The following is a 12978-nucleotide window of genomic DNA, read 5'->3' on the forward strand; positions in this document are numbered from 1 at the left end:
CCATAATTAGACAAAACAGAACTTGATTTCATGATTTTATCCCCTCTCTTCATTATTTCCCTCCACTCCCCTGTATTTATCTTTTCTTTCTAGTTCTCCATCCATCTTGGCTTTCTATCCTATTGTCACCCTTAATCTTTGTTACCCAAAAGACACTTCATTTCTTCAAGATCTGCTTGAAGAGCGCCCTCTATGACAAAATTGAACATTTCTTTTTATAAAGGAAACCATAAGATACCAGTACCTGCATTTTATCTTTGGCATTGTCTAACAGAATTTCCAAGTCTCTTTTTTCCTCTTCAATCCGCCTGGCATTGCTTTGACATTTATCAATGTCATTCCTGGAGAAAAATAAATCACACACACACATTTGTCTTTCAGATTTCAGATTCCAGAGAAAAAGTGTCGTTGTGGTTCGGGTTGATACAGTGTACGCAAAGATGTTGATTTAGATCAGCAGTATGTGTGAGAATGCTGCATCTCCATTAGCAGTCAGTCCAGGGACAAATTATTCTCAAAGGTTTCATCAAAACAGAAATACATGACTTTTGTGTCCAAACAGCGCCCTCACAGATTCCTCTTTATGTATGCCAGTTTTAAACAATCTTGGTTATTTAAGTTATTGTTCTGGTAAGAGCATGATTTGCATTTATTCAATATTAGCTTCTCTTACTCTGTACATTTTGACAGCTACTCTGATCTGTTTAGAGCAAGAGTATGTAGATTTACAGCTTGAATTCTTCTATCAAACGTATCATTGATGGGGACACACTGTTAATCTCTGTGATTACCGTAGTATGACCATATTACTGAATGAATGTTTTGACCATTGTGCTTAGCACAAAGCCAATTTCCTGAACTCTGCAAGTCAATTAGAATACTGGAAATATGTTACGTAATGAAATTCATATGCATTCCAATACTGTGTATCAAATACAGAGCCCTGTCTCTCGGTAACCAGAAAACCTTGTATGTATCACTGACATGATATATTTGGTTACAGCATGGCAGTGCACTCCATACAGCTTGGTTTATTTGTACTTACTTGATTTGATTATTAGAAACTATCAAATCTTGGATGATTTCCTGACGTCTGTCACTGTCATGCACCAAACTGATTAAGTTTTCACGGACAATCCTTGCCATGCTGGACTCCAGGACAACAACATCTGAAACAATCACAGTATGAATTCTTTGGCATCAAATGTAAATTTAGTTACATGTTTCAGATTCATAAATCCTGATTTTCAATCAGTCTTTTGATAGGAGTGAGCTTACATCGGACAGTATTCTTTGCTAAAACACATAATCCTGTCGAGAAAAAATTGAAATATAGAACTTACAGCAAAATGAATCATGGGCTAAGGACACTTGTGACAATCATATCGTTCCTTTCTCTATTGATTTAATTGATTGATTTGATTTGGTTTGATTTGATTAGATTTTGATTGATTGATTGATTACTTATGTGAGAGAGAGAGAGAGAGAGAGAGAGAGAGAGAGAGAGAGAGAGAGAGAGAGAGAGAGAGAAATGAAGGGGAGAGAGATTTGGTAGGTTTCCAGATTGAAAAGTACAAAATCTTGGATTTCATTTATGACAGTTAACTGTTGAAAGTTTCAATAGTGATCTCCCATGCCAGTATGGTGCTGATACCAAATAGAATTTCTCACCTCCAATGTCAGTGATCTGTGATGGATGACACATCTCAACCGTTGGAAGTCCATGTTGACGTAACAGTTTGTTAGCTTCCTTCCACTCCTCTGTATCAAACTACAATCAATCAGAACACAACATCATGCATGAATTCAAATAAATTCATAGAATCCAAAAACACTTTGACAGGGTAAATTTACCATCTAGGGCAGGAAGTGGAGCGATTCTGAAATTTGACTCACATAGAGTATAATATTTCTACTCTGATAGCATGTGAAAACATGTATACAAGGATCACGAACCCTGTCTCTATGCTGTGTAATCAAATGAATCAAATACCGGTACATGTTTATGCATGGAATTCAGTCATGTGGAAAAGTTAAGCACTCAGGTGGAATTTGATGTTAAAATTGCCAGTGGCTATTTTACAGTGTGTTGAGGCATATGACTTCAAATGTCTGCAGTGCAGTCCTGTATTTATGGTACATACACTGCATCTGGAAATAAATGATGCCAATTTCTTTGCTGTTATGGATCTTTAGAAAAGTTCATGGAAAATATTCAATGCCTGATCTAGGTTATGGTAGTGTAGCAGTGTAGATGTCCAATGTCAGTGTTATCATTGTAGTGTATGTGGCAGACAGAATAACACATTTCCAAATGATATTTGGTAATGGTGTGTACAGTGCATATCATTTAGTACATATATGTTATCTGGCACAGTCCTAGTCTCATTGTGTTGATGATCAATGTCATTTGTGGTTATATTGAACTCTTTCCTGTCAATATAGTTCATCAGTCACTGTTAGTCAAGTTGGTTAAACCAGTTAGGCATAACAAGTCCTGTAATTACACAGACTTGACCATACCTAACTGGTTTCAATTAACTTTACATGATGGTGACATATGAACTAGGCAGTATATGCGTTACAGACCTCAATTGAAATGAGTTTCACTGATTTGTCTGACAAAGACATTTACCTGTATGTGGTGAATTTTACTAACTTAACCTGACATGAGTTAATACACAGTCACTTGTGGTTACATACATAGTGAATGCCCTTGTAAGCATTAGAAAGATTGCTCACAGGGCCTTTGCTAGGTATTGAACCACAAGCCACTGTGTGTAACTTATATATACTGTAACTTAGGTCTAGATATGGCTGCCTACATGAACTCTCTATATGGAATACAAATTCATATTATATTTATCTTGCTTAGATTTTCAAATGGATGAGTGCTGGCCAAAGTCACTTAAACCTGTGACTGTACATGTGTGAGGAAAAGGAGTCACAAACCACATACTGGCATATTCTGACAACAGTCACCCATGGAATGCAAGCCTTCAGACTTCAATGCATGTAGGAATGATGGTGTTTAAACTGTGTACTGTAGTAGAGTGTACAACCAGTCTGTACTGTTGATGACTTATTCAATCACACAGATCAGACTTGTGCAATACAATTAAGACAGCAAAATTAGTAAAGAAACTTTCAATTACATTTTAATTCAAAAATGATTAATCTTTTTGCTCCGAAGGGATTACACACAACACAAACAGTTGAAAAATGCTAATTGTGTATGAAACTTAATTAATGTCTGGTTTCTAACTACTAAATCACAGGTACATGCAAATGTATTATTATCTTCTGTGAATTCCATCTATTCTAAGTTGATAAATGGATTGTTTAATGCTTATCAACAATCTGAACATTGATTTATATTTCATGAAACATCAAAATGACTCTCTATTGTGTCGTTTGGTGACTAGCATAAAATAAATATTTCACCAAATTCAACCTTGAAGAGAAAGGATAAACAGAGTTTTTTGTTTACTTTTCTCACTTTCTGTCATTTTAAGAAAATATTTTTTGGCTTTCTATTCTTGACAATCCTTGTTGAAAAATAAGACTACCACGGCAATAAATGAACTGATTAGATGTACATATGCTGAACTATATAGATCAATGTGATGTGTAAGGCATGTAGAGACATGAGTCTTGTCAAAGCACAGCTGTGTCATAAAATGTAGAATTCTATGTCATAAAATGACAGTGACAAAACACAGGACTTGGTGAAATGTGTCTGGACTTGAACTTCAAATCACAAACTCTCTCTGATCAATCTTTGCACAAATTTCTGACAAACAAGGTGACACCTTGTTTCACTGTATGTTCTTGACACTGTGTTTGTGTTTGTATATACATGTAGCTATGCAATCTCTGAGCCAATACACATAATGTGCTGTTCATGTCATGGACTAGATCCTGACTGCAGACAATTCAATGTGTGTATGTTTTCAATGCCAGCATACACAAATGTGTGTATATTTTACAATATCTTACCTGTTGATGAAGAGATTTTCAGAAATTCACATGGCGACTTAGAGTTTGCGTGTTAGGGGGACACACTACATGTCAATGTATGAGAATACATTGAAGTGATGATGAAAATGACTGTTTGAAATAATCCATCATATCGCAATGGTGGGAATAAGAACCAAATTATACCAATCTGCCACCAATTATACTACTTAGTTGTAATTTTTGACTGCCAGATTTCCACAATACCTTTGAGGTGTCATCACAGCAAATCACAAATTAGGCCATATACCGGTACATACACATGTGCTGTATTAACCCTTTGCACCCTGACCCCCTGGTACTCTATGACATCATCGGACATTTCTGTCCGAGCCGGGTTCAAAGGGTTAAAACTAACAAGAAATACTTGCTAAAGTACCGGTACTCACAGCCAGAAATCTTGTTTCACAGGAATGTGTTGGACCCACCACATTTTGTCACAAGTAAAATACTTACATGTATGCTCAAGATTCTATTATGCGTACTTGATCAAAAACATGAAACACATCTTAAATGCTACAATAATCATGTGTGTATACTGTCGTTATCCAAAATGATTAAAACTGCTTTCTTCGGTGTTGGAAATTTTATTTCCACAGCTCACAAATTTGGCGATGGTTTGCAGCCTGAGTAGACTGTAGCATAGAGAAAACTATCCTGCCATGAATACTGACTATGAATGCAACAGAAATAGAACACTCACCCCGTCGCTGAAAAAAACAGCCTGTATTTGGGGTAATGTACACTTTACATTGCTCCCTGAATTTTCAAAATCGCCATCTAATTTATTTCTCGTGGTAAAATTTTACCACTGGGAATAAAAAGAAAAACATTTGATCTCTGTTTCTTGTGCTTCAACAGTGCCTCTACTTCGGTATAGTTGCTCTGATGTTTAAAAGCTACACTGCAGTACTCAGATGTCATGGTTTGTACGTGGATATGCTTATCATATTTTCCCTTTGCCATGACTCCAAATTAAATTTAATGTACAACTGGCTGTCAACTTTCATGGTATATTTGTAAATTGGAAGGCACCAGAATTGACTTGCCACTGTGAGCTTGTACATGAGGGACAACCCTAGGTGGTTCTTTTTAACTATAAGTTGTCGACCTAAAGGGTCTTCATGCATGACATCATTTGATGAGATGACCTGAACTTGACCTTTCAGAAATGCTCAGTTTTCCACTATTTCCACTGTTGGTGATCGTTTCCTCTGAAATGAAAATTTTCCTGATCAACAGAGTAGTTACAGACCAAATTTTGATTCTAGCAAAACAGATAAACTTTTGACAGACTCAAGGACAAAGGTGGACTAGACTCACAGAGCCAACACAGAGTCTCAGAGTACTGTACTGAACTGCAACAACTTTTGTTATACCACAAGAGAACTTGTAACTTTGTAGAAAGGAGGGTAAACTCTTGATCATTTCAATTTCTTATCTATGCAACCTCAAAGGCATGGTGGGAATCAGTTGCAAAAATTTACTACCAGCTGAGCTGGCAGTATTGGTGGCAGATTTATACAATAAAGTTGTAATCACCATCATTGCTATGGATTATTTCAAACACTTTCTTGACACAAAGTATTGACAAAGACTTGTAGACATGAAATAAAGCTATTTTGCAGAAAAAAGAAAAACACTTGGACCAGCAGTGAAGTAAACCACATTTCAGAGGGCTGAGAAAAGTATTTTGTGCGCAAAATAACTCAAGGAGAAACACTTTACATTAAATACGTTCTTCCTACAGACTTTTTGTATCATAATACGTGTTATATTTACAATATTTGTGGTGTGAAAATTGGAATTGGCAGTCTCACTCTCAGTATGGTATGTCAACATTAGCCCACCAGTAAAATATTTGAATTTTCCATGGAGTTCATACAAAATAATTAAAAAGAACTTCAAATCCTACAAGTTAATATCAATCAAAGTCATGTTTCTTTTTTTTCAGAAAAAAAAATATTCATGATATTTTGACAGAGAGAATAAAAGTCTAATGAAAATATGTTGACCCTCGGATTAATATGGTGTTTGATAGCTCTGAATTCTCAGAGACATGGATTTGCTGACACCTTTTTACCAACATGTACATGTAGCCATGGAACACACAAATGTGATAACGTTGTACATTGTACCAGTACTGCGGTCCATTTACACACATACCGGTACTCCATATAGATAAGTACAGACCAGAAATATAACTGTGTTCAAATACTTTGTATGGCATTCTACTAACACTGTGAATACAACGGTGCAAATAATGACATAATTTAGATAGGAACACTACACACAAACACATATTACGACAGCACTGCCATATTGGCATGACTATAACAATATTTAAGTCCAAAACAAACACACCCCACTGAAACTTTACAAACTATAAACTGACACTCTATTGATAGAGTGAATTACATGTCACTGGGAGAATTTTAATCACTTGACAAACACACGCTAAAACACACATCATTGACAAGACACAACTTGACTGAAATGCAGGACACTAATGAACTTTATAACTGAATCAAAACTTGCCTACCTCATATTTTTCTTTTGTCCACACGAAGACGTATGAATTTCTGCTTGCCATGGTAACTTATTAGTCAACACCAAGCTATTCTAGTCTGGTAAGTAATCTTGGACTTCTCTGATCTGTCAATCACAGCTAATCTCAAAGTCACTTCTTAGAAATGTAATTCACCTAATCTCCTTTCACTAACACATTCACTTTATAACTTTCCTCTATTTCCACATTGGCTGAATGGTCTGTAGTTAGCTCTCTTTAGCTGACTATCGATCTTCGTGCTGGTCTTGCTGTATGCTAACACTGGCAAAGTTGAAATTCTCCTCCAAGCACTGCTGTCCTAATGGCTGTACCAGACCTGTACTTGAATGAAACACTTGACAGTCTATCATGCCACTACGGTACCAATACATCCACAGCTACAATCCAAAGTTACTGCCAACACTTGAAAAACAAAATTTGTCTTCAAGGGTTTTCTTGGACAGACTTGAGATCTGTTTACCATGACATAGTATCGGTGTAGGTATTTCCTTGCTCCAACAGTTCAACGGTTATACTAAACACCCTTCAGCGTTAAGTGTATATCCATCTGTGAAACTTGAAAGTAAACTGCCTTCTCTACTCTCCATAAACACAAATACACCAGTCACTTGGCACAAACAGAGCTAGAAACTTTGACAGGAGTACTGGTGCTTGAGTTGTTGAACCGTGGTGCTGGAAGTATTCCGTGGTGTTTTGTCCGACAGCATTCAATTCAAACTGACCGCCAAGCTATTCAATCAACCAATACACTAACTCTATTCACAGCCATTCAACAACAACGACATGTCAACAAAAGACTTCATGTAACATGCAAATTGCCTTTTATGACTGCCCTCTTTGTCAAAGTGCCAAGTTTCTTTTGTTTGAAGAATAGGAACATTCTGTGGTTGCACAAACAGTATTCCGTTGCCTTATAGCCTTCCCTAGTTCCAATCTATTCTTTCCAAATAACCAACATGGAATATTGCTAACTTTCTTCATCATTGTAAGTAAATGCTCCAGCAATGTTGCTACGGTTACTGGAAGTTGACCACTCTCAAAACAAACACCAAATCAACACGTTCAAATACAACCATGTTGGTGTACACATGGCGCTAACACATCCAGGGTGTACAGTATTATCCATGAGCTTATCAACATAACAATGGATTATTTGCACAGTCTTTGTTTTCATCAAATGAACTCTATACCGGCTTCAAGCAAAGGAAAGGTCTACCCATGGAGGTAGGAAGAGAAGGAGCCTGCACGAGAAATAAATGGATTAACCACCATTGTATAATGCCCAGATAATCCTGTTATCTCCTTTCTTATCCTCGCTTTAGCCAGTCCTGCAAGGCCGCCTAGTCACATAACTGTCAAATTAATGAGTTCGAAATATTTTTACGTGGATTTGAATCGAATGCGTAGACTAAAAATACTGTGACAGCACATGCGCAGTTGATGCATTTGAACACTAGAGGTTATGTAACTCGTCGGAGGACCAGTTTCAGATCAGCCGGACGCATAAAAAATCGAGTACGGAAACATTTGTTCGTCTCTACAGCTTATTTACAAGTCACACTACTTATACTCTTTTCGGGGGTTTCCGCAAATTTCCGCAAAAAAAGTCGACATTGTTTTGAAAGAACGTAACCTTGGGTTGTTGATAGTCATATCAGGTTGACGTTGCGACGCGTTGCGTTTCTGTAATTGAAGTCAGAATTTCAGTCACTTTGCCGACCGGGTTCAGTGATTAGCATAATGTAGCATCGGGAGTCTGTGTTACGTCCATGCTGATAGTAAGTCGCTATGGTACCTATCTTATTTATCGTTTATTAAACATTGCAACTTTGTAGATACTACTACATCCATGTCGTATTGACGATAGGGCATTCTTATCAGTACATAATTTTCTCCTTGCCGTCGAACCATGGATTGCTAAAAGGTCAAACTAGCTGTGTCCGTAGTCGAACTTGCCACGCTTGCTAATTTGTTTCCAGTGTTTTGTGTCATTTCCTTCAAATTCAGAATACTTAAAAGTTCAAAGTTAAGAAAAATCGTCGATCAGATCGCCCACTTCACTGATTCAGTCATCACTTGTCTGTTCGCGGAAGACGCTATACTTGTGTTAGCGCATGCGTACTTTCTATCCGACTATTCCCGAAGAACATCGAACCGTATCCGAACCGGCATAATCCATTTATGGGATTACCCGGGCAGATGCGTCATTGTTTGCTTAGCAAACAAGCGGCATGTTTCATCTCCCTCAAAGGAGACAATAGACGTGCAGGCTCCTTCTCCATGGTCTACCTAATCCAGTGCATAGCCCCATGGATCAAACTATACACAGTAGATGGGAAGACTGTCAAAGTTGCCTTGTTACTTGACTTTGATTTCGGCTGGAGAAGTAACACCAAAATTTGAAGCAATGAACCAATGCACAGATGAACTGTGCAAAAAGATTCATATAAACTAACAGATTCACTGAAAGCTTGATAATAACGCTTTTATCTCAAGCAGCATACCCACAGAAATATTTTGTTTACACGACTTTGTGAAATATTAAAACTCATTATTTAAATAATTGCCAGGGGCATTTCTTTCCTGAAATTTCCATTAACAGAAATCTGCATTCACAAATTGGACAGCATCATGAAAGCAAAATTATGTGTATATTATTTTGTACCATTTTAATTACAAAAACATTAAAAAGTCATACAAGTATGATTAAAAAGATCTATTAAAGATACTATGACCACAGAACAAAAACCCTTATACACTGCTATCCTGGTTATCCACAGACTGTTGTGTATCTACTTCTCCCCTCAAAATATTGAGATAGAAAAAAACTAATCAACACATGTTTATGTGGCAGATGTGGAAACCATCCAGTCATAATCTACTGCACTGTACAAAGTAATGTGAAAAATTTCCTATCACGATAAAAATACTTCAACTTGCTAAAATGAAAATTTTGAGATTTTTATCCTCCATAGCTTTGCACAACAGAGAGCAAACAATTCACACATCAATGCATATTCTATTGTGAACATGTATTCTTTTGTACAATAATTAGAATAGATTACTCCAAGATAGAGGTGTGTTCCACCCCTAAAAAACACCCTTATCATATATCACTTGATAATTACTAGTGATAAGATACAGACAAAGCACCTTACCTGTGTCATTTGGTTGATGAGTATGTCAGCTTGGATTCCAATCTCTGTACTTCTAGCTGTTTCTATATTATCATCATCTGAAAAAAAATTATGAGTAAAATGTTAAAAAATAACCATGTCAATGTGATTGTGCTACTAGTATGTTGCAAATTTGAATAACAATGCATTTCTCACAAATAAATTATTACCATATTTAATCATAACTTTAAAATTTTACATAATTCCACCAGACTTGCCCTCATGCTGAATGTAGACATTCCCTGCAGTATGTCTACATTTGGCAGTGATGTAGATAGTTGTGAATAATTTCATAATCTCATTATTTTTTGTGATATTCGAGCAGTAGAAGATGAGTTCCATTTTTGTCTGGTCTGCCCGCTTTACAATGATTTACAGCGGAAATATTTACCAACCTACTTTTATAGAGATTATACGTATCAGAAATTTTTGAGGCTTATGCAGTTGGATTCCCAAAGTGTGATTTATTTTGCAAAGTTTGTATTTTTTGCTTTCAAATGCAGAGAAAGGCGTAACCTTGAGTTGATTAACCAGGTTGATGTTTAGTTCAAGCTCTAAAGTATACTTTATCCTTATATGGAATATTTGTTTACTGTATATCCCTCTTGTGTCCGTGTGTATTTTTCTACATAATTAGTGTATATTTGTACCATAGGCCGGTGGCCAAAGTACTGAATAAAATGAATGAATGAATAATCTCATTATTGCTTTTAAAGGTACCATTATCAGCTTCAAACACAATATAAGAAAGTACTATTTCTCAGATATTATATATTTTGCAATTGTAAATGTGCATTTTTACTTTTCCTTGTTTTTCATTACCGCTGTATGAAGTTGTTTATATTTACATGACAGTAAAGACTCAATATTAAATTTAACTTTTTCTGTCACAAATATTCAGATATATGGTAAAAGACCAAAAACTACTTCGCTTTTGTACTGTTATTCCAAAATTGTTGAATAAATTAACACGAAAGCATTTACTATATGGCTTGAAGGCCCTAAATAAAATGACCTATGGATGGAAATAAATTTCAAATGATGTCAATGAAGAACAGCAAAATAATGAGGATAATAGATTTAGTGTAAGGGGCCGTTGATAATAAAGCTGACGCACAAGAAACGTAATTCCTTCGTTTTAATTGAAACCCCCTCCCCCCCTCAAAACGAAAGTTCTTATGCGAAATCAATTTCGTATTATGATGCCGTTTCTGACAAACCCACACGCACCTCTCGTTCCGCACGCCAATGAAAAAACACTGGAAGGGCACATTAATTAATAACCCTCCACTTTACGCATTTCACTTTTTAAGACAGAACATTTTAATGTATTTCCCACGCATGTATGTTTTACGTTGAAAAAGCATAGAAGTTTTTATTTCACATTATGTCTTTTCGTTGTCTTTCTGTCTCTGTATTTTGTGGTCATTGTTCTCGATGAACGCGAAGGTAGTTTTGCGTTCTGCACTTAGAAAACAATAGAAAATCCTTATGCAATTTTGACGCACACAAAATGAAATGAGCTTTTACCCCCTCCCCCCTAAACGAAAGAATTACGTTTGTCGTGCGTCAGCTTTCATTATCGATGGCCCCTAATGACAAAGTGACTTACCAAGTGAATCTGCAGGTATTGGCATTTCATCATCTGCTTTCTGTGAAAAGAGAAAATTTCAAATCATCAATTATAAACCAGAACACCAAAACACTTGGTAAAGAGTTGCTTTGACATTAAGAAATAGAATACTGCAGTGTGCTTTGATATCTTTTCATACCATGAATTCAACTATTTGGTTATTGACTGTACCATGCAGGTAAATTGGTCATTAAAAGAATAAGTGAAATCATTGAACTGTACTATTATGAATAGTAAGAAATTACCCTGGACAATGTTGTCATCTGTGATTTAATTCCCTGTGGAATAAAATAATGTGCAATATGGTATCACCATTGTTCTATTTACCTGTATGTTTATCACACAAGGATGAAAATCAAAATATTGCTGCTGTGTTTTTTTATTTTTTTCAAGTGGCCTGGGTGGGCACAGTGAATTGCTTCTAATCACATCATTTTAGTTTGCAAATGACATTTATCAGGAGGTATCAATGCTATATCATGATGAGAGGCAAAACAGTACCTCACATCATGGATGTCTATTTTTACATCCATGCTCACATCAACCTGCATATCTTAATCTCCATACAGCATATAATCATAACAGATATGCTTTATACTGTACATTTTTGTACCATGTTTCTGAACGACAATACGACAGAGTTCGTCAAACATTACCCTTTCCATTGTATACAATTAATAAATTTAAACATCGCCTAAATATACTGAACAGGATGCCAATGTCTGTGGACAGGTATATACATGTTAATGAGGCGGTCCGGGTCGTGTTACAGTGAGAGCTCTGTACAAAGGTCTGAAAGTGACTGCAGCAGACACATCCGGATCTCACTTGGGTGTTGGACAATTTTCGTTTTACGCTTCTGTTGCAGGCAAACGATATGAAATGTCATATAACGTTTTTATGTATTTCATTCTTCTCGATTCAATAATTTTGGAAGCCGGAACCGAAGGGCGGCGATGTTGTATTGTTGTGGACTAAAAATATGTGACATGTTTTGTCATGTCCAACAATGAAGCCAAACGTCTTCTTTTACGTGGATCTGCAAGATAATTTGTCTAAACGATAAAGGAACATCTCGTCAGAAAAAGTGCAGATTCTCATATTTAATTCAGTGTCAGATATTTACATTGTTTTATTCTGGGATCAAAAGTAACACACAAAAGTGGGCACTGCATTTTAACAAAAACGTTAAAGTTCTGGAAACCTTGCTTTGAAATTGAAAAATTCATAACTACCGCCACACTCGAAACGAGGTTGTTTGGTTAGCGACAGTAGTCAACGAACAGAGAACTCCGGGCAATTTGCAGCGCAGATATTTTCCAATATTTGCCACATGAACATATTTACTCCGGGCATTCCGCAAATAAAATAAACACAACATACATTATTTAGATGACCACCGTCTTACCTGGGGTGATGTCTCGCTGGAAGACGCCATTTTACCAAATACTGTTTTGATTCGTTAACATACTCGTCTATGGAAACGTTCTTCTCATTGGTTATCATTTTAAGCATTTACATAGCTAAACATATTTTGACCAATGAAGTATTTGTTCTCATCGGCATACTGCAGATACCCGGAT

General features: G+C 36.3%; 1 protein-coding gene across 1 annotated transcript in view; it reads right to left on the reverse strand.

The window, feature by feature from the left end:
- Positions 1-12892, reverse strand: part of LOC139128065 (centrosomal protein of 70 kDa-like) — a 28928-nt gene extending 16036 nt beyond the window's left edge. The window contains 6 exon segments of the mRNA XM_070693923.1: positions 245-341; positions 1046-1169; positions 1672-1771; positions 9745-9821; positions 11375-11414; positions 12804-12892. Of these exon segments, the coding sequence (XP_070550024.1) occupies positions 245-341; positions 1046-1169; positions 1672-1771; positions 9745-9821; positions 11375-11414; positions 12804-12833 (468 nt within the window). The 5' untranslated portion in view covers positions 12834-12892.
- Between the last annotated feature and the right edge of the window lie 86 nt (positions 12893-12978).

The sequence above is a fragment of the Ptychodera flava genome, unplaced genomic scaffold (assembly GCF_041260155.1).
Source record: "Ptychodera flava strain L36383 unplaced genomic scaffold, AS_Pfla_20210202 Scaffold_42__1_contigs__length_1331906_pilon, whole genome shotgun sequence".
Classification (NCBI taxonomy): Eukaryota; Metazoa; Hemichordata; class Enteropneusta; family Ptychoderidae; genus Ptychodera; species Ptychodera flava.